Consider the following 22,770-nt stretch of genomic DNA (forward strand, 5'->3'; position numbering starts at 1 on the left):
CCAAATCTTGAAAAAAGGATATGTTATTATAACTTCTATAACAAATATTAACTTTAACTTTAACTTTAACTTTAACTTTAACTTTAACTTTAACTTTATTTCGTCCACATGGGAAAATATTTTGAGTGCTTTTCACAAAATTGTACAAAAATATATAAAAACGTTTCATATAAAAAAATTAATTACAATATTTCATAAAAAATAAAAAATAAAAAGAAATACATACTTATTTTTCTTTATCTTACTCCACGATTTAAATTTATTTATGGAAAACCATAGAAGTTAAACAAAAGAAACATTGCTACCTGAATTCGTTCTTCATCAAGATCGGTTGTTTCTGATAATTGTTTTCTTAAGTCATAGTTTGGATAATGTGTTACTGCGAAGATTTTTTCCAGGCCTGTCAATTGTTGAGGTGTGAATGTTGTGCGCATGCGTCTCTGTCTCTTGCAGTCGTGCTCTGTCGCTTCCCGTTTGTTATGCAAATTGTAATCTGGGGTAACTACAATAGAGAAACAAAATTAAAACACTTAATGCGCAATTAAGGACAGGTACCGGTATCACATGGAAATCACGATTGATCACAGAGATTACGCGCGCGTATAATTATCCATGTTTGAACGCGCGCGTCAAATTATGTGTTTCACCGTGGATCGTTAATATTGATTTCTCTCTTTGCCAAAGAAATGTTGGTTACTAATACCACAACCATGATACATAATATTAAAGCTCACAAACTTTATTATATTGTAAACCTAAACAGAATTTGACCCTTTCCAAATCATAAACTAATTTCAGGCCAATACACATAGTAAAATAGAATGTTTAAATGCTGGGAATTTTAAAGTAAACTACACTGAATTATATGAGCAATTGGTTGCCTGGAGAGGACACTTGAATTGGTAGTTGTAAAAAATATTATCACAATTATAGATAATGGAGGTGTTTACGACGAAGGAAATCAAATTGGGAGGCCTTAAATTAAATTAGTAGCATAGTGTTTTGCTCGTACAGAGAAGCGGGTACAAATACCGTACCATATCAACGTCGTTTGTACGCACGCGTCACCGTTTGTACATCTCTTTTAGTGCGACGGGGAAATGTGCTTATGTATGTACAGTATTACGTTTTATTTTATGAACTCAAAGCTCTCATCACCTACACACTATATTCTTATTTCTCACGCAGTTTGCTTTTGCTTGTATTTTATGACGTTTTATAGCATCAATATTTGAACTGATAAAACCTGTCATTATACAATTGTAGTAAATAGATAATTTATAATGTAGACCTAATAATACCATCATTATTTTATGATTAAGTCTAGTGCACTAGCTAAGACTGACGCCTAACCACCATAAACTGATATAATTAATTTATGATTACATGTTTGCCTATTCATTTGGCAAAGACTGATAAATGAATAAACGAACATAAAAAAAAGGTTTTACTTCGGTTTATGATAAAACTTCATTCCGAAGAATACAAAATATGAACAGCAATACGGGAACTATTGAGCGACATTTCAACGCGCGCGTACAAAAGCCTACAATTGTCATCAGTCTTTATACGCGCGTGTCTCTAATGATGTCACGCATTTGAAATCAATACAAGAAACAATCTGTCCTACCTTTACTTGAAGCTTGTTTGGTGCCGCCGAACGGTAGCTCTACTCTCGATGATATTGATGACGTTTGCGAGAAATATTTAAATACAATCTTATTCGTTTCAACTTCCATCTTTTGCCCTTTGGGTAATTTGCAAGACGTGGATTGGTCACCCTGGCTTGTGGTCGATTTTGTGGGGACCGCTTCTTGCTCTTCGGTACACCTCACTGGTCCTATGGGAACATTGGAATCCTTTAAGACGAAGTGGAGTTCTTCAGATTGTGCGTCATCTTTGATAGCCGCCCTCGAATTTACATCCTCTAGGACTACTGTCTTTACTGGTCCTGTGGTGGTATGCGTCACATAATCTACGATAGCGTTTGGCGCTTCTTTTCTACTCATCACATTCGTAGTAGGCTGATATTTAGTGTCGGCATTCTTAACGTAATTTCCAACTGGTTGTGATCGCAATCGACTAGAACCAGATACATCATAAGTAGGCGTGTAGTAGTGACCACCGCCACCAGATGGGGCACATATTGGACGGTCTGCATCTACCGTTTGTAAGATTGATTCAATAGAGTGCTTTAAGACGAATGACTTTCTTCTCTCCACCGCCATCAATCTACATTAACATTATCGTCTGATTCTGTCAAAAACCGACCGGCTGCTGATTTAGCTGTCAATGCGCGCGCCCAACCTTTATGAAGTTTTTTTTATTTGACGTTTTAGTCGTCTTCTTATCATGGCGCGTAAAACTAACTATTGTCTGAACTTTCTGATGCTGACGCAAACGCGTTGCTCTTATCTGATATAAAGTTGTAAAACGCAAGACATATGTTTACTTTTGGACTAGTTCATTATTCATATAGGGTAAGTTGAGTATGAAAGGAACATCGTATACGACGTATTTTCTCATCATTGAGATGCTATTAATAATTATTCCATTAATCATGGAGAAAGTATATTTCCTCCATGCATTATTTAAGTACCAACCCCTTAAGTAAGAGCTGCACCAGCCGACTTCAACGTATACAGTTTGAAAAAAGAAACACGGCAAAGTTTTTGGGATATTCTTGTATTATTTTTATTTTACATATGAATTCTGATATCACCAATCATGAGGCAAGGTAACTATTTGGCCCATCCAATTAATACACTATCTTATCGTATTCAGAAATATGCACAAAATATTTTAATTGACACTTTTTCGAACGCATGCGCTCTCATACAAACAATGTTTTTGCATTTGTTTACAATTCGTTTGTTTGTAAATTATATCAATATCCTGGCAACATATTAATATTTCGTTGCCAGGATATCATTTGAAATTCACCCAAAAAAAACTAGCTTCTTGTCACATTATCTGGGTACAGTACTGCCGTGTTAAATATAATGATATTGTCTTTATCAGTAATTTACCTAAACAAAAATGATTTATCATTATGTTAATTAACCTTGTTTATAATTAGCAAAGATTGAATGTCCAGGATATGTCAGACGACTAGAATGATAATATCTATAACAATCTTAATAATGATAATAATAATAATAAGAATAATAATTTCAATAGTACAGTATACAAAGAACTGGGATAATATAGTAATTATACCAATATTATAAAAAAAAATATGATAGAGCATTCAATATATGACAGCGAATACAGTTTTATTTAAAATTTCTTAGTACAATGTTATATACAATATCTCTAGCCACGTCTTCCTACTACTACTAATACATAAAAACAAATGTGCTAATGTTGTATGTGAAATAACATATCATCAATAATATATTGATATCAATACCAAACTGATATCAATACTATAATGATATATAAATACCATAATGATATCAATAATATATTGATATCAATACCATATCAATAATATATTGATATCAATACCATATCAATATGTTGATATCAATACCATAATATCATATCAATACCATAATGATATCAATAATATATTGATATCAATACCATAATGATATCAATAATATATTGATATCAAAAACATAATATCATATCAATGCCATAATTATATCAATAATATATTGATATCAATATAATATCAATAACATAATGATATAATATCAATACCATAATGATATCATATCAATACCATAATGATATCAATAATATAGTGATATGAATACCAAAATGATATCAATATTGATATCAATGGCATAATATCAAAAATTTAATGATATAAATAATTGTAATATCAATATCACAATGATATCAATAATTTGAATAGCGCAATAATAGTACAGTATATCAATAATCTATATTAATTTTTTTATATCAATAATTTTGACCAAAAATAAATGTATATACCTGTAATGTCGTCATGGAATGGCCGCAAACTATTTTTGTTTTTATTTAGTTTTACATGGATTTGTCCTGTATATTCAATTCATATTTTTTTTTATAGATTTTACAAACATGAAATTATATAGAAATAATATATGACACTAATAAAACTCAAATTCATTAACTATATAAAAATAAGTTTCTCAAACACTTTTGGGAAAGATTCTTTTTTTGTATTTTGGTTTTGCTTTGAAGTTGTTAAAACAAGTAAAAAAGAAAATCCACATTTCAATCACAACTTTGTTGTTATATTTTTTTACGCTTTTTAAACGGATATTTATATTTTTACAAAATTGATCATTTATTTTACAAATCATACCATTCATAAAGAAACTCTTTTAAATTGATTGTATTTTAATCTATGTTCTTATTATGAATAATTTTATATTAACATTTTAGTTGGATTTTGTCAATGTTATTTCTTTAACGAATCCTTCAAAATCTGTTAATGAACTTTTATAATTGTTGGCTGCCTGTTTTGTTGTTGAATGTTGTTTTCCTTAAGATAATTCTAATTATTTAGATAATAATACGACGAGGGCCTTTGTTTGATTACACAACAGAGGAAGTGCTGCGGTTAGCGCAAGTCGATACATAAGAAAACCGTCAGAGGACATACACTACATTACATTTAAAAAAAGATTGAAATCAGACATAATATGGATTAAGACCACAATACTCTGGCTATCAAGAGTGATAAAAATATGAGGATTAACAAGGATTTGTATCAAGAGGGATAAAGCAATACAAGGATTAACAAGGATTTGTATCAAGAGGATAAAGCGATATGATGAGGATTAACAAGGATTTGTATCAAGAGGGATGAAGAGATATGATGAGGATTAACAAGGATTTGTATCAAGAGGGATAAAGCAATATGATGAGGATTAACAAGGATTTGTATCAAAAAAGATAAAGTGATATGATGAGGATTAACAAGGATTTGTATTCATGAATAATCCTGAATCTGGAGAGAGAAAATATACTTTCTTTTATTTTTTTATAAGAAATACATGTTTACGACAACATAACACACTACATACTATCTGTAACACTCAAATACAACATCAATTGAGATTTTAAAATATACTACACAATTAATACACATAAAATGTACGCTCATTCAATCACTATTTTTATCATTTCATTTAATTTGCAATTCTTACGTCGCAATCCCCGTCATACAATTCAGTAACGTTTAGTTCAGGATAAATTTTACCAAAGTAATGAAATTGAATACATCATTTCGAGTTGTGTATTGGAAACGAAGCTTATCACTACAAACGTGCAAATGGCTGTGCCGGATTCTGTTCACTGGTTTCACAAAGGGATAGGGGGCGCTATTTGATCAAAACTGCGTTGTTAACAATCTACACAATTCTTTCGATACAGATTCACGACTTGTTCTTAATGTGAGACGGTACATCTGAAATGAAAATGTGGGCTTCATCAAGTCAAACTGAGGTACACATTCATCCTAGAACTGAATATAACTGGATGTATTGTTCAGAATTGTTTCAGGGAAGAATAAGTGTTTAATATTAATCTTTTATTTCATAAAAACAGTCACATGTCACTTTGTGGCCTAATGGCAATATTGCACATGCTTCACAAAGTGATAGCATACATAAAAAACACAGGCGAGGGGGACACTGCCGCAAAGAAAGGAATTTAGGAGCTCGATATAAAAAGGAGTGTTTATTGGGAGTTTCTAGAGCTGAAAACGCAACTACATGGAAATCTCAAAGGTTTAGAACGCTTCTGTGAATAACAAAATATTTTGGTTTATCAACAGAAATGGTGATGTGTATGAAAGATAATATCATGAAACACCTACTGCGATGCAGTATGCCCTCAGGGGGCGCATTATTTTCAAAAGTACCACTCACCTGAGCTTGTGCATTAGGTTCCAGCCTCATTAGGCAACCAATCTGCAGCTCTCTTGTTTTTAGGATACCAGAACATACAAAGTTATCTGGATTCGGATCTACATTTTCCAACAAACCCATACCAAAGCCGATTAGCTGCAAAATAAGTATATCTTTGTCAATAGGAATCCTGTCCATGAATAAGACAAAATAAAATACTACTGTCCGGACAATGATAGAGACATAAACCTAGATAAAATATCTTGGTAAGGACTCAAGCTAACTTAATAACTACCTACAATACTTACCTTAGCATTATTAGCCTGTCGGTCCATTGGAAGGGCTGCTTTAAAAATATTCTGTGCTTCTTGAGATGGGCTTAAAAATAAAAGCATTACAATTGTAAAATGAATGGCAACAAACAACTTTTCCAATTTGCATGCGATGTCATAAGAGAATACAATTTATTTAAAGTAAAAACGGTGAGAAAAAACCAAAAGGATAAGGCTCATTATTATGGCTAAACCTTATTAAAAAAAAGAACAATCTAGATATAAAAATAAACTGTTAGATTAAAGATATATTGTCCCCCTAAAAAATAATTTTTTTCATTTTTTTTTTAATATGCCATTTTTATATCACATAATAGTTATTCACTATGACCAAAAACTTGAACCAAAAAAAAAACATTTTCCACCAAAAAAATGTAATTTAAAGCAAAATATACCTAAATTGTCTGGAAGACAATGGTTTTTGGCTGAAATTAACCATTTCTTTTGTCTTTTCATAAGTGAAATAATTATTTTGGATGATTTTTTTTCTACAGAAGTGAATAACTTTATTAAAACCGTGAAATTGCCTATTCAAAATCTGATTTTATTAATCTTTATTTGTTCATGTTTTTGGGGGACAATACATCTTTAAGGAATCACAGTCAAGCTTAAGAGTGAGTACTTCCCAAATGTACTTGTTGTATCTTACCTATTAAGCTGCTTCCATCTGGAAAAGAAATCAGCGGAGTTCATCTCTGCAGGCTGAAAGAATTTAGATACCATGACGGGAGCTTTAAGATTTACAAATTGCTTTGAACCACCATACCTAAAACAAACACAAAAAACAGAATAAGAAATTACCAAATATTTCTTGAACTTACAAACAATATTTTGCAACTTAAAGCTCTGTCTACACTATGAAACTTTATGTGACAAAATAATGTGATGTGCCCATATATGAACATGATGATGGCATATTACTACCATATTTGGGCACATCAAACTAGTTTGATAGTGTAGACAGATCTTAAAATGTGATGTGCCCATACATGGACATGATGATGTCATATTACTACCATATTCGGGCACATCAAACTAGTTAGTGTGAACAGAGCTTAAAGTGATAATCACTCACATGAATGAAATGCTAATTCTAGGTGCATCTGAGAAGTCCTCAATACATTCTACATTTATCATCTGTTGCACTTGTGCCCCACAGTCGATGGTACCGCCGACATCGTCAGACTGAACAGCGATTTTAGACATTAAATCGTTCGGACAGCTAACTACAGTTGAGAAGTCCGTGAATTGATAGCTAGTCTTGTTACCAAAGAACAAACCTATTCGTCCGAGGTTCATTCGGTACTCAGATTTTACACCAATCTGAAGTAGCTCGTTCTCAAACAGTACCCCATTGTTCTTGCAGATAAATCTTTAAAAAAAAAATAATCAAATTGAAAAATAATTGGTTATGATGAATTGAAGGAGAACAAGCAAGCAAGTGGCACTAAACTAACATCAGCAATTACATAATAATAATGGATGTCAACAATCCTGACATAGTGCCAGGGTTGTAACTCACAACTCTTTCTACTCCACTCTCTAAGCCTCAATTTAGATTTAGTTTATAAGCACGATAAATTATGAAATATTTTATCCATCTTGTAATTGGCAAGTTTGTGCCCGCTGTGAAATAAAAAAAAACATTTTTTAAATTATATTTTACTTACTTGTTAAAATTCTCTTCAGCACCAGGTGACAAAGTATTTGGATCGCCCATTGAAACTGAAGCAGGCGCGGTCGGGGGACTGCCGAACATGTCAACGAGTAATGATGAGTTATTAGTGGTGGGGGCGGCATTCAGTGACGCTGGCTGGGAATCAAGACCGAGAAGGTCTATTGACGCTGGGGGTGCAGTCGGCAATGGTGGTTGCTGCATCTAAATTAAAATAAATAATCAATCAATCTTATTATTAATAATCCAAAGTGCCTAGGCCTAGACAAATGCATCTTATTATGGTGTAAATGTGTTTAATATTATAAATTAATTTATACCAGAATGTTGCCTCAATGTAGTTGGTAGGTAGTATAGACCTTTTTCACGAAACAGTACACATACAGGTAACACATAAATTCTTCTGAGAGTAAAAATATTATTTTTCTTTATTCCCACTATATCTACAATCTTAACTTTTAAAATGTGTATTAAAAATTCTAAAAATACCTGTGGTGTGGGGTCATCCGTGCTGCTCTCTCCGACGTTGTTAATTGACACACCTGGCATGGCTTTTGATTTTGTTTTCTCTTCTTCTTGAAATCCCAATGGTTTCTTCTTCTTTAGTTTAGCAAGCAGTGATGATTCTCTTTCAGGAAATGGGGGCATTTCCTCCAAAACGGTTGCCTAAATGGAGAATATGGAGTTAAGATTACTGTTATGTACTGTTTTCTATGGATATGAAGTGTGGAATGAAAAGAAATGAAATGTTGAGTTTACTCAAGTACAAGAATTCATGCCAAGCCGATTTTTTAAGAAAAAAAATTGCATTAATATTCTATTCTATTTTCTTTCTGTATACCCCTTTCACACCAAAAGCAAAACACCGAAGACACTCCGGAGTTGACACCCCGGTGTTTTGGTGTGAAAGGTAAAATCAAGCAACTCCGGAGTTTAAAACTGCAGGGTTGAACAGCTCAACATTCTCCGGAGAGCGAACTGCGGGGACACCCCGGTGTTTTGGTGTGAAAGGTACCAACATCAAACTCTGGAGTTTTTAAGTCAAAAGGTCATCCTCACACAATCACTCATTGCTTTAGTATTATTTCAAAATACTAAAATATTTGTAAAAAATACATAGCAGGTCTAGAAAATAATAAGAAGTATCAATAAAACATTATATGACTTCTGAGACTTTTGAAAATAATTATTAAATTAAAAATATTATCAATTAAAATGATTCTAATGATCGTCGCTATGTAAACAAACAAAATAGAGGGCGACATTTACAATTTATTTTATAAACCCCGGTGTTGCTAGGTTGGTGTGAAAGGGGTATCTCCGGAGTTTCTCGACGTTTTGAATGGTCATAAACCCCGGGGTGTTTGGTGTGAAAGGGGTATAAGTTATAATTTATATGTCATATCAAAGGGCAGTCAAAACCTTTTTGGTAATAGAAACTTGTTCCTCAGGTCAGTATGTCTGCTCTCCTACTGCATGTTAGTTTTATATATTAATTGTCATATATTGGGCAATGTGTTTATTTTTATGCTATAATTGGTTGTACTTTGTATTTGCTATGTATTTTAATCTATTTGGAAATGAAAATCAATATTTTACCAGAACTTCTGTGCTTGTTCTGTTAGAAAGGTGTAGATACTCTACAGCACGCTGTTGTAGTTCAGCATCTGCATTTCTTAGTTGGTTATCAGTTTGCAAAACCTGCAAGAAAAATAAAGAATTTTGATTTATTATTTATGTTACTTGACCGAATTTAGCCTAAATGTGCCATTCTCTATGACTGATGATAAATAAATAATACTAATAATAGTAATACACATGCAGCCACCTCTCTGAGTTAGATGTGTACACTGGATCTATGGTTTATAGTCCTTATCTATGAAGACCCGTTCTACCACCAGAACCATGGAGCGAGCGAGTCTCAAACCCTTGCCCATGTTATGGCTACGGATTACGGTAACCACTCATAACACACAATAATTAATTTTGTACTTATATAAACTTACATCTTGAATAATGTGCTTTATCTCTGGAAAGAGGTTGATAAACTTGATATATGTAGAGAGCAGGAGGCCTCTTGTAGGAGCACTACATAAATGAAACTTGGAATGAAGGAGCTCAAACTGCACTGAAGGACTGAAAGATAAAAAGCAAGAGTCAAATATGGTAGTGATATGCCCAAATATGTAGTGATATGCCCAAATATGTAGTGATATGCCCAAATATGGTAGTGATATTTCCAAACATGGTAGTGATTTGCCCAAATATGGTAGTGATATGACATCATCATGTTCATATGAGCACATCACATTTTGTTGTCGCATAAAGTTTGATAGTGTAGACAGAACTTTATTGAATAAGCACTATGAAATTAAAATTAGGATCTCGCACACAAACAATACATCTCTTGCCAATATAAACTACTATAACATTTTAGTTCATTGAAGTAGTTTTTATTTAATCAACTTTTTATCACTTTTATAAACTAACCTGGATCTGGGATCACCTGCAATTAGGTTACCGAATTCACCAAGGATGTACCCTCCTACTTTTACCATGTTTTCGTGGCAAGCTGGTGCCTGAAGAGCCTGAAACAACAACAACAATCAGTATCATTCATAAACCAGACTTCAGAAACAAAAATCAGAAACTTAGGGAGTCCAAAAAAATGTGTGGTTTTAGAGTTAGCTATTTCCTAAAACTGGCCATGAAACTCTAGTTATAATTCATTTTTATCTAAAAACCTAGACTACCTAAAGCTTTCAATTACGTTGAATAATTTGAATGTTTGGTGTTAGGGTTAGCTGCCTAAAACTGACCTCTAGTCTCTAGTTATTATTATTTTTTTATCGTAGAACCTAGACAACCTAAAGCTTTCAATTACGTTGAATTATTATATTTAAATTGTGCACAAAAAATGTACGGTACCTCAAAACAAGTTTTAGCTGCGTAGCCCTGGACGTCATCCCTGTTTATGACTATCTGAATGACTCGGTACCACACCTCCTCGCTGACATAGTCTCCTGCTATTCGAATTAGATTTAGTATTGTGTCTACGTACCAAGTATAGTCTACAGCAAACTTTTCTGCTAAGATGGCCACTTTCAACACCTACAAAGAAAGAAGAAAGTTCTTATAGTACTTGTACAGTATTTATTCATGACTTATGGAATCAAATGATGAAGAAAGGATTGTGGCGGTGAATTGTGAACTCCATCTCGGATATGTTCGCTTGATGATTATGTAAGTATTTTTTAAAGTGTTTAAAACTTTATTCCAAAGTATACACACCATTTCTTCCCGAATGGAATAGTCAGCACTTTCTAAGTAATTCAACATTTCGGCTACAATTTCTTCAGCATTTGTTTTGTCGCACATAGCATACAGTAAGTCAACGGCTCGTTGTCGTACACTCACATCACGTTCAGTCTATTAGGCAAAAGAAAAAAGGGGTTATATATTTGTGCCAGTCTAAATAAAACAATAAACAAGACACTGAATTCTAAGAGACCTTTATGTAACATAACAATTATACAGAGAGAAGGGGTTATTTATTTTAGAAAAAATGTAAATATAAATAAAACATTGATTCCACAAGATTTCAAATGGAAATTAAGAAAGAAGACACTTTCAAATGTATGCTTACATAAAAGAGAAGATTTTGTTAACCTAGCTAATGAGAAATATAGTAAAATAATACTGAAAGGGAATACCTTCAATGCAGTTACAACTGTTTCTTGATGTTTTTTAACAGCCTCTCGTGAGAATTCGGATGACGCTAATAAACACATGCTCTCAAGTGCAAGGTACCTATAAACAAAAATGTCACAAAATGTTTATTATTTATCAAAAAGAAATCATTTTGTATATTTTCATAAAACTGATTTGAGACTAGTAGGATGTTAGTACGTACATCTTATGCCATGTTAGACATAGAATAAAAACAATGAAGTACCTTAAGTTTGTCTCTCTATGTTGTAGGAACTGCCCAAGTTGATTACACGCCCTCACTAACAAATTAGGTTCACTGGAAATAAAAAATAGATAGATATTTTTAGTAAATAAGGATCAAAATATGCATAGCTATCGCATGCATTTTTAAGATTGATTTTCTGTTTATTTCATACACATCCAATAGCGAGTAACTTACCAATTACAGGATGGATAAACTATTTTATAATTGATCATTTAAGGCTTAGGGAGTGGAGCTGAAGAGACAAGACTAAAAATCTAGTTTCCAGGAAAAAGAATACTTACCTATCGTGGTGAATTATCAAACTAATAGCTTCAAAGAGAACTGCGTTCTTAGAGTTGGAATGTTGGACCTTCTTAGACTTGGGCGGTTCCTGAAAAAATACATACAACAAAAAGAATTCACATACATGATGATTGGAAATAACAAATGTTAAGAATTTTGATAATGATAACAAAAATGATCAATAAATATACAATACCTGTGCTTTATTGAGAATAGTTTCCATACACTCGTTGAGACGACCTCTGACAGCTGGGTCATCCGGCGGACCAAAACATTGGAGTAGACGTAGAAGTTTGACAGACAGCCAAGGCGCTGGTACAAAATAATATGTGTAATCCTGGAAGTCTGTGTATGATGATGTAACAATCTAAAAATAAAACAAGGTTTATTTGTAAAACAAAGTTCTTACCATACCATATTTGGGCAAATCACTACCATATTTGGGCACAACAAACTAGTTAATGGGCCTTACTCTGCTGAGCCTTGATACGGCCAATGAAATACAGCCTTTGAAATCCTCTGGGTTAGCCTGCACTAAATCATGGATCAAACTTGTGGCTGCCGTAACAACACCCTAAAGAAAACAGAACAAAAAATTAGTATTTAATACATAACTTAAACAGCAGTAATACCAATTATAAAGCCCCATTTCTGTCTACACTATCAAACTAGTTTGACAAGAAAAGTGTGATGTGCCCAAATAATGGTAGTGATATGCTTAAATATGTTCTATGATATTCATTTTTAAGCACATCACATTTTTTTGTCACATAAAGTTTGATAGTGTAGATAGTAATACCAACTATAAAGCCCCACAAAGTGGTTTCTCTTAACTGTTCAATATTCAATAGAAAAGAAGGTCCCATTTCAAATGATACACAAGAATAGCAGTAGCATAATGATTTCTCCTTAACGTCAGTCTCACTTTATTTGTAATGGACTGTTTCGACTCTTACCATGTGTTGATCGTTGAGAAGGTGAATGACCCTCGATGCCCATTCTCCTACCGGCACAGATGATGGCGACGTACGGTACAACCGTAACAAACACAACGATGCACTTTGTTTAACTTCATCAATTGTATCGCTGAAAAAGAACATTATATGTTTTTTTAGACGCAGGCATTGACTGCTACAACTGCTACTCTAAAGTAGAATAAATGTGCCCATATATGGAAATGATGATGTCATATCACTACCATATTTGATCATACCACTACCATATTTGGGCACATCACACATTTTATGATAGTGTAGACAGAGCTTTAGACATCCGATTCATTTCATTTCTATTGAGGAGAAAAAAACAGGAATAACAATAGAAAACTTACGAAGAGACGAGCAGCTTCGGCACCTCTTTGCCCAATTCCTCGGCCATTTCTTTGCTGCCAATGTTTGCGATGCAGTGAAGAGCAAGGTTGATGTGAGCAGGTGTACGACTGTTAAGATCATTCTTAATGTTCTGGATCACCAGTCGCATCAGGTCACTACTCTCACTCACAAGAACTGATATGAATAGGTATCCCTACAATGGATGCAAACATACAATACATTAAGATTCAAGACATTTTATTGGTCCACTTTAAAATGGAAATTCGTTTTGCTTAAGCTACAATTATATAATTTATGTATGTATTAACTTCTCTTTGCTTTTAAACCTTGTAACTGGACCATTTCGAAAAGCAGTACTACACGTACATTACTGAAAATGCAATCCAGTCAAAAGAATAAATAAATATCATTTAAAGGTTTGTCTGGTGAATAAACACTAGTAAAGAGAGGTTTGCATACACAATTTGTTTCCAAAAGAATGTAAGGTTGAGAATTTCTCAATATTTTGGTTGTTATACCACCTTCTGGCAAATTAAGATGAGTCTGCAACACATACAGTACGTAGTTGTGACTCTTTGCTATGTGTGTCTATTGCTTCGGGTATGTGGATCTCCTCAGCTCTGTCTACACTATCAAACTAGTTTTTTTTGTCATATAAAGCTTGATAGTGTAGACAGAGCTTTACCACTAAAGTAAAAATTATGTCTATATACGCATTAATGAAATAAGTAGTAGCCTGGATGATCTCACAAAGGAGGAAAACAGCCAATCACAACTTACGATTTGTTTTTCTGTGTATTTATTGGAGCTTAGCAGATTAACAGCTTCCATGTGTCCAAAGTCAATGTCATGACCAAGAAGAAAGATGAAAAGTAGTTTGCAGACATATTTCTTTTTTTGATATCCATCTAGCGTCTTATCCCCTAGAAAAAAAAATTATGAAAAACACAAACATATCAGGATCGTTTTAGTAATTATCACAACTCAATTAAAATATTTCCGTAGAGATTTGAATAATTAAAAAGCATTTAAATAATTAAAAGTTAAATATTTGAAATTCCGATTCTTAAACTAATGAAGCAAAATTGATTGTTCTGAAGCATGACTGAAATCACTGAAGCGTGGATAAAACCACTGAAGCATGGATAAAACCACTGAAGCATAAATAAAATCACTGAAGCAAGACAAAACCGGAGAATTGAAACCGAAATTGCTTTATTAGAAATAGAATATGATAATGTGGAATAAGATTCACTCCATAAACACATTAAATTATTATAAGACATTCTACGCCAAAATGAACATTTATCGCCCCCTCAAAATTTATGATAGCATCTTAAGAAGTAAGAGTTTGAAATGTTTAATGCCCGGCAAGAATCAATCTCTAGATATTAATTTCATTCATATTGTCTTACATTTCATTAAGTGCTGGTCTGACTCTGAGTGAATTTTAATAAGATGAAATCTGGAGTCAGCAATCTGGACAAGCAATTGACGATTTGACTAATATTTATTTAAAAAAATTTAAAACCAGTCTAATTAAAAACTGTACAGTACCATAATTAAACAAGACTATGTTATTGTAATGTAATGATCATAATATGATTATTATTAATGTATACTATTAATATAATAAATAGCTGCACTTGGCAATCTGGACAAGCAATTATGATTTGACTAATATTTCTTAAAAATATTAAATCAAAATTAAAAACCGGCCTAATAAAAAACCGTATACAGTTAAACAAGACTAACTGTAATGATCATATTATTATGATTATTAATGTATTATTAATATAATAACAAATCTATTATGATGTTAAAAAAAAAAAATCAATAAATTGCCACTTTACTACTAAAATCTAAATTATAAAATAATTTAGCGGAGCAAGGTCAGTGCACAATAAAAGCACTGTCAAAAGCTGACGCAGTCTGTTAATAATATTCACAAATTGTTAACAATAAATATTATTATGTTTATGTTGATGATTCAATAATGGCTTAATCTAACAATTCTACTGTGGTGACTAGACAATGACTTGAGTTTAAAAATATTTTATTGGCTTTACAATTTATAAAGATAATTGCTTATTTTATTGTTAATCACTAAAAAAAGTGCTACCAACATCCTTAATCTTTTTTTATACAACAAAACACTACTATTCAATGGCTACATACAAAATTATACTATAAACAGAAAAAAATGGAAATACTGTAAATCGTGGAAAGCTTAATGTATGAATGATGGAAAGCGATTAAAATTAAAAGAGGGAGACGTACAGTACTGTAGACATTAAAATATAATATCTATTTACTGTAGCATTTTGTTGGCTTTAATTAAGGGCTACTTTACTCAATGATAGTTCATACTAAAACACTAAGTGTTACAGTACAACCACCAAAGGCTTTTAAATATACTGTATTGCACTAAACATTAAATAAAAAAAAGTAAAGTAAAAGTACGACTGACAATGACATTTAATTTATTTAACACTTAGAATCATTAATATTCTATGACAGTAATAATAATAGCCTGGCTGTTGATGAATAACTATGTGGCATACGTCACACTTGGATAATTATGCTTATCAAAAAATAGATTATGTTTTTCAAACCGTTTTTGATATGGCTTTATACGTCAGTAAATTCAAAATGTCACTATACTGATGTAGAGGTATTTCAATAAATAATGTGAACAAATTGCTAATTACTATGCATACTGAAATTAAAGATTTTGGTCATAAAAACAAAATTTGATTTGAACATTACTTATGAGGCTTTACTGATGATAAGGTAAATGCTTGGTTCATATTCAGGAATATCTTTGTATTTAATATGATAAAAATGTTAATACAATCAGGAATACATTTTGCAAACAGAGCCATACAGTACCATTAATAATACCATCTGTGATTTAGCTACAAAATGTCAGATATTTCAATAAATTTATACAAATTTAAACATTCAGCCTCTGAGGGTTTAATGTACCATAAACTTGGGTATTATTCATGTCATTATTTGGGGATCAACTTATTTTGACATGTTACAGTAAAAAATCAGATTTATAGTTGGGGTAGGCTAGGATTAAATTCAGCCACAAACAGGCAATATTTTTATACAAGTTTAGCAATAAGATGTCCACATGAAATTTTAATTATTTTACCAACGTAAAGGTCAAAGTTAGAGCATCTTGTAATGAAATCAATATATTTGTACTTGTCAAATCCCATGATTGCATGATATCTGAATATCAACTATCTACATTAATACTACTGTATGGGTTATTATAGAATAATTAAATCAAAACAAAAAATGGTTAAATTGTTCTTTCATCAGAAAATAACTTTAATTTGGGATGATAGTCATAATTTGATTTTGATAGAGCCATAATTTGAATTCATAATTTTTGACAGGCTTGCTAAAAATCCGCCTTGTGAATACTAATGCAACATAGGTTTTGCACATCACAACATTGTCATGTTGTACAACATTATCATGTAATCCTAATACATTGTCTTGATTAGACTGCTATGACCATTGGGACTGCCTAAGCTGTGTCAACCAGATCTACTACTGTACACCAACCTATATAAAAACCAACTACCCAATTAAACTAAATGCATCAAACAGTACAGTAGCTGACCTTAGAACTAAGTATCACAGTGATCATATATAACAAGTAAAGGAAGTTGTTAACAGTAAAAATGGACTGGGAGGAAGTAGGGAGCATTGTGCTCGACACTTAAGAAGAACGTCGTTCATCATTTGTATAGACAACTATAACATATTCTCAAATACTACGGAAATAAATTCAGCTATACTTAAAAAATTAATACATTTTAAATTATGTTATCCACCTGTTCAAAGGACATTTTGTAGATTCTTATTTTCTCTCTCTCTTCTCTGCCTATCTTATTGGACATTGGCTCCATACAACTGTCTAAAGTACACTATCAAAATACAATAGTTTGACAAAAAAAGTGCGGTGTGCCCAAATATGGTAGTGATATGCTTAAATATGGTAGTGATATGATATCATCATGTCAATATAAGGGCACATCACATTCACATAGTTTTATAGTGTAGATAGAGCGTAAGTACAATCAATGAGCTCTGGATATAAAGGAACATATTGTACAGTAGATTGATTTTTATGTACACATAAAAATCTTTCTTCTCTCTCATCTCAGTTTATCTTAGATAATTACTGTACACACTATACAGTATCACTATAAATGAGCTCTGGATATAAATACGATAAAACTTTAAAGGAACATATATAGTACATACTGTTCACATAGAAAGCTGGGGCATTACAGTAATAAATAGGATCATGATTTGCGGTAACTAGGGACCTAGGTGGGATGGGATGTGCTTCCTAATTTAATTTCTCACAGTTTTGGATTGTAATGTACTGTAGGTACTGTACAGTAGGTCTTGCAGTAGATCCTGTAGGTCAAAGGTTAAAATCTGCCTAGTAAAGCAAGCATTCAACAAAAAATCAATCAAACACTATTTAAAGTATATGAAATGAAAACAAGTTTAATAATATGCCAAGTACCATGAATACTGCGTAAGGATGAGTTGCATATCAATTGCTTTTTATAAAATTAATCTCACTAATAGGTTAATTTGATCGTTTAAAATGATGGCATTACAAAGAATTAAACTAATGATAAAATTATTAAGGTTTAATCATTTAACTACACTCAGTAATATAAACATCTAATTGTCATTCATTCAAAGACCTTTTAATCTGTTTTTGATAACAATTTAGTAGTTGTGCTGGTCTGTAGATACCACAGTTCTAAGTTCAAATCCTGATTTGGATGCAAAGATTTTCTCACAACACTTTGAACATACTACTGTACATCACTGTATATATCATCATGATTGCAAACTGACAAAAATAATTATTAATTCAACATTCTCAATCTGAAAGCTAATTTAACTGTCACGTGTGAATTCACATTACATTACAGAGCAAGTACATTTAAATTACGAACGAACATTTAGACTATGTGTATTTATCTAGCCAGCTAACATTTGGCTGAGACCGTTTTACAAGACCTGCTTACTAATCCAAGATAAGTGGCGAAGCTCAAGTAAGGTCAGAGGTCATCTGCTGCTGGATTCATTTTCTCAATGCCATTGGGGAATTGATTTGAAATTTACCATTGAAAAAAGCATCTACTATAAATTGTAGAGTTGTCATAAAAATAACATAAAATGCAGAAAACTACCTCATAAATGTATCTTGCAAATTAAAATCAAAAGCAAACTTATTTTGAAATGACATTGACTTTCAGAATACGCCCACATTGAAAATCAGAATTTTTATTTTAAATGTGCTTATTTCTATTTATAGTATTTAAAGGAAAATTAAATACACTCACATTTCAGAATCATCTTTCAATCAAAAAATGGGGGATTAATCCAGGTATTTTAAAAATTTAAATTAATGTCAATTTTATTTGACAGTTTTTATTTTTAAAAAGAACTGTACTTTAGTATTTAATTTAAAAAACCAAATATAAACATTGATGCTAAATATTTTATATTCAATACGTAATTGTTATTAAAAATGCAAATTTTACACAAGCATTATATAGCAACAACCCACCACCTTTTTGCAGACAGATTTTCTATTGATATTACTGTATGTTATCACAATGTATACTGACCTTTAAACTTTGACCTGATATTTGCTAATTCTTTGTTTATCCTTTTGATCTCTGCTTCCTTACTTTTGCCTACAAAATGAAAACAAAATACAAGATTGAATTTTTTTTGTATTTGATACATTATATAAAACAAAGGATATATTATTAAAACACAGTACAGATAAATTATTGGAATTCATCACCACCTCTACCTCTAGATTCTCCTGTATGTACGGTAGTTGCACTGACACACCCATTAATACAATACTATCGTAATCTAATGTTGTGTTGATTACGCCTTCTTGAATCCTACAACCCTTGAGTCAGTGGATTGTTAAGCTCTGTCTACACTATCAAAGTAGTTCGACAAAAAAAAGTGTGATGTACCCAAATATGGTTTGATGCCCATCATCATGTCCATATTTGGGCACATCACATTTCTTTGTCAGATAAAGTTTGATAGTGTACTGTAGACAGAGCTTTATAGTGGACAAGAATGCAATGGCTGGCCTGTACCTCTACTACAGTTAGTCAAGCATTAGCCTTGGCGTCTCAAGAGATCCATTATTAACTTACAATTTCTAATGTCTGATATAAAGACAGCCAAACCCCTCATTCCATCTCCCTTCACGGCAGGCATGGTTTATGATTGATGAAACCTAGGAATTAGAATGACAAAAAAAACATACTTAGAAATGTGTAGCCTTATAAATATTACAATGATACTTAATGAGGTGTACTTAGTATGTCTCTGCAGGTAAAAAGCAACATTAGCAATTGTGTCAAAGTTCACAGCAAGTTCTGGGAAAAATCCAGGAAGTTCATAAAGAAGATGTTATGGCCTGGACAGATTTGAGGACACACATTTTTAAAAATGCAAAAATACAGTAGTGTTTGAGATAAAGTAATTAATAGCAATATCATGCATTAACAAGGCTGAACGCATGGTTTTTAATTGTTAAGTTTTTGCTATTTTTTAAAAAGTACTCTTACTAAAGTTGGCTGTCCATCAGAGTTATACTGTAAGGTCAATTGTTTAATCCCAGGCTACCGAATACTTGCTTGTTTTAATTCGGTATAAAATGTAAAATACAGTAGTATACTGTAGTATTCACCAAGGATAATTAGTGAATAATAAAACAATAACACTTTACATGGCCAAATATTAAATGTTACAGTATACGAAAGTCTATTATACAATACAGTTAATAAAATAAAAGAGTGACATGGATTGACACATAAACTGTAAAAGGTGAAAAGTTCTTCTTAATGTAATAACCTACTTTAATACTAACATCACGTTTTAAACTCCAATTACAATTAAGCCAAGGTAATTATTTAAATGTTATTCATAATGGATTAAAATTACATTTTGACAATCATGCTTTTACCAGTTAATGTTTATTTATGGTTGGAAAGAAGTTACTGTATAGTGTCTAAAAGTTATTCAAATATTTTCATAGTTTTGTACTGTGAAAAGGCAATCAAAGGTTCTAAGTACAGGTACTTATCTGATCAGTCTTAACCTTGGATCGCTAAATTACATTAATTGGCAGCCAATGGCTGATGGGATAATGGTTGATACAGGGTAAGGCAAATTCCCAGGGAAACCCATTGGTAGGACAATGGTTTGCTGCAGGGTACAGTATACGAGAAATCCTGGGAAAAACTTTGAGAGAACAATAGTATGCTTTATTGTAGGGTATAGAATATTCCTGGGGAAAACCCTTGGTGCATTGCAACAAAACTGATCCTACCCATTTATTATATTAATTTTACAACAGTAAATAACTTATATTTATTTGATACAGTATTTATAATTACAGAAAATAATGATACATGTTGAAAAATGCTAAAATGTTAATTTAAGTTTAAAATTGCAAATTAAATTGAATGATTCAAATGTTAAATGGCTTATTCTAGTTTCACAATTTGTAAAAAGTATGACTCATGTATTTTAACATACTGTAAGAGATTGACCTGTATTTTGTATGTGATATATGATGTATGTATATATACTGTAAGTTTGGGATGGGATTTGTTTACTCGTTTTATTACTGTAGGTCACTTTGACACTTCATAAAGATGTAAACAAAGATAACATGATGACGAAAATTTTGAAAAATTACAAGGCCTACAGTAGACTGAGCAATGGAGTAGATTTACTGTATTAGAACCATTTTTATCGAAATATATAAAGACATAGAGTATGGGAGTGTATTTATACAGCAGGAATGATTGTAACATAATATTCTTTTACTATTACTACTAGGTTGGTGCCCAGCCTCACACACAGACTCCAAGTAGACGGCAGGCCTATCAAGTTTAATTAATAATTTATTTGTGCATTTAAATAAAGTGTTGGTTTTGTGCATGCATATTTTAACCTAGGCCTAATTTTGTTATTAAAGATGTATTGTCCCTTGAAACACAAAAAAATGAAGGTCAAAATATTCTAAATTTAAATTGGCCATATCAAAGTAATATTAAAGTTATTCACTTTAAGTCAAAAATTCAAGCCAAAAGCAACAAGTTTACGTAATTAACAGGTAAATTAGTTTGATTACATTTGTCTGGAAAATCGTCGCGAGCGAAAGTAAACAAACATTTCAAACCACGAGTACGCATTATGCATGATGCTAATTAGGATTGTTTACAACTCGTCACGATTGAGAAGGTGTTTTCACACAGATCGCGAGGAAGTTTTATGATTATGCATACAGAGTAGCCAAACAAGCGCGTTTCATTATGGGATATGTTTTGATCGAAAACTTTGACTGGAAGTCAAAGTTATTTTTTTAACAAAAAAACGTCTGTATTTCAGTTAAATGATTTTTTTTTCGAAAAATTTTTGGTGATAGTTAATAACTATTATGATACTTCAAAATGACCCACCTTTTTTCGAAATCTGTTATTTTTTATTTTTTTGGAATTAGTCAAAGGGACAATACATCTTTAAAGTGAAGCAAATTTGTCTACGTGAAAAAATGACCTCAATCCTAAAAACTGGGTTCTGTAGGTGTGTTCTAATCTTAAACATTAAAAAAAAAAGGTCCCGATCATCATAAAAATTAAAAAAATTAAAATTATTTATTCGCATTCAAAGTAACATGCTACTTCTACTCCTGTACTACAATACAAGAAGAGTATAAGTGTTATAAAATACTAGGTCTATCAAATGAGGCGGAGAAGGTTCAAACCAATGTCTTCCTAGGCTAGTCCTGTAGCTAGGCCTAGAGTTCAATCAATACGTGATGGTCGCCGGACAATCTACAGCCGCCTCCTCCCACGACACAATCCGATGCTGCTGCAGAAGTAGTAAAGTCGAGTAGTTCCGGTGTTTTTTCTGTATTGACTAACGACTAACCATTAAAATCTGAGCTTTAAAATATACAGTAGCAACAACACATATCACAAATGTAGCTAATTTACTTACAAAATGATAAAATATGTCCTCTGAATGCAATACTTTTCCTAAAATCACCTTGTCAGGCACCGAATCCCTACACAATTTTTACTATCGCGCTACCGCCCAATTATGGCCGCCATGTGTAAGGTCAAATCGAGGCTCTCCACGTGTCATGTGATTTAACGGAACCGGCGTAGTTTATGCTAAACGCACTCATGCGTACAATACTATACTTTTTGCTTAAAAAAAACAA

The 22,770-nt window shown here is 32.2% G+C and overlaps 1 protein-coding gene across 1 annotated transcript; it reads right to left on the reverse strand.

The window, feature by feature from the left end:
• Window positions 1–2,669: 2,669 nt before the first annotated feature.
• LOC144847382 (AP-2 complex subunit alpha-2-like) lies at window positions 2,670–22,650 on the reverse strand. Its single transcript, XM_078703695.1, has 23 exons — window positions 22,545–22,650; window positions 19,685–19,767; window positions 19,130–19,198; window positions 14,226–14,368; window positions 13,445–13,638; window positions 13,071–13,200; window positions 12,587–12,688; window positions 12,311–12,481; window positions 12,114–12,202; window positions 11,812–11,883; window positions 11,570–11,666; window positions 11,148–11,285; window positions 10,785–10,967; window positions 10,347–10,444; window positions 9,863–9,992; window positions 9,456–9,557; window positions 8,346–8,522; window positions 7,852–8,060; window positions 7,257–7,553; window positions 6,831–6,947; window positions 6,158–6,227; window positions 5,871–6,005; window positions 2,670–5,407 (listed from the first exon to the last, which is right to left on the reverse strand). The coding sequence occupies exons 2-23, from the start codon at window positions 19,746–19,748 to the stop codon at window positions 5,330–5,332; spliced, it is 2,865 nt and encodes a 954-aa protein (XP_078559821.1). The 5' UTR covers window positions 19,749–19,767; window positions 22,545–22,650; the 3' UTR covers window positions 2,670–5,329.
• Window positions 22,651–22,770: the final 120 nt, after the last annotated feature.

The sequence above is a fragment of the Antedon bifida genome, chromosome 7, assembly GCF_963402885.1.
Source record: "Antedon bifida chromosome 7, ecAntBifi1.1, whole genome shotgun sequence".
In the NCBI taxonomy this organism is placed as follows: domain Eukaryota; kingdom Metazoa; phylum Echinodermata; class Crinoidea; order Comatulida; family Antedonidae; genus Antedon; species Antedon bifida.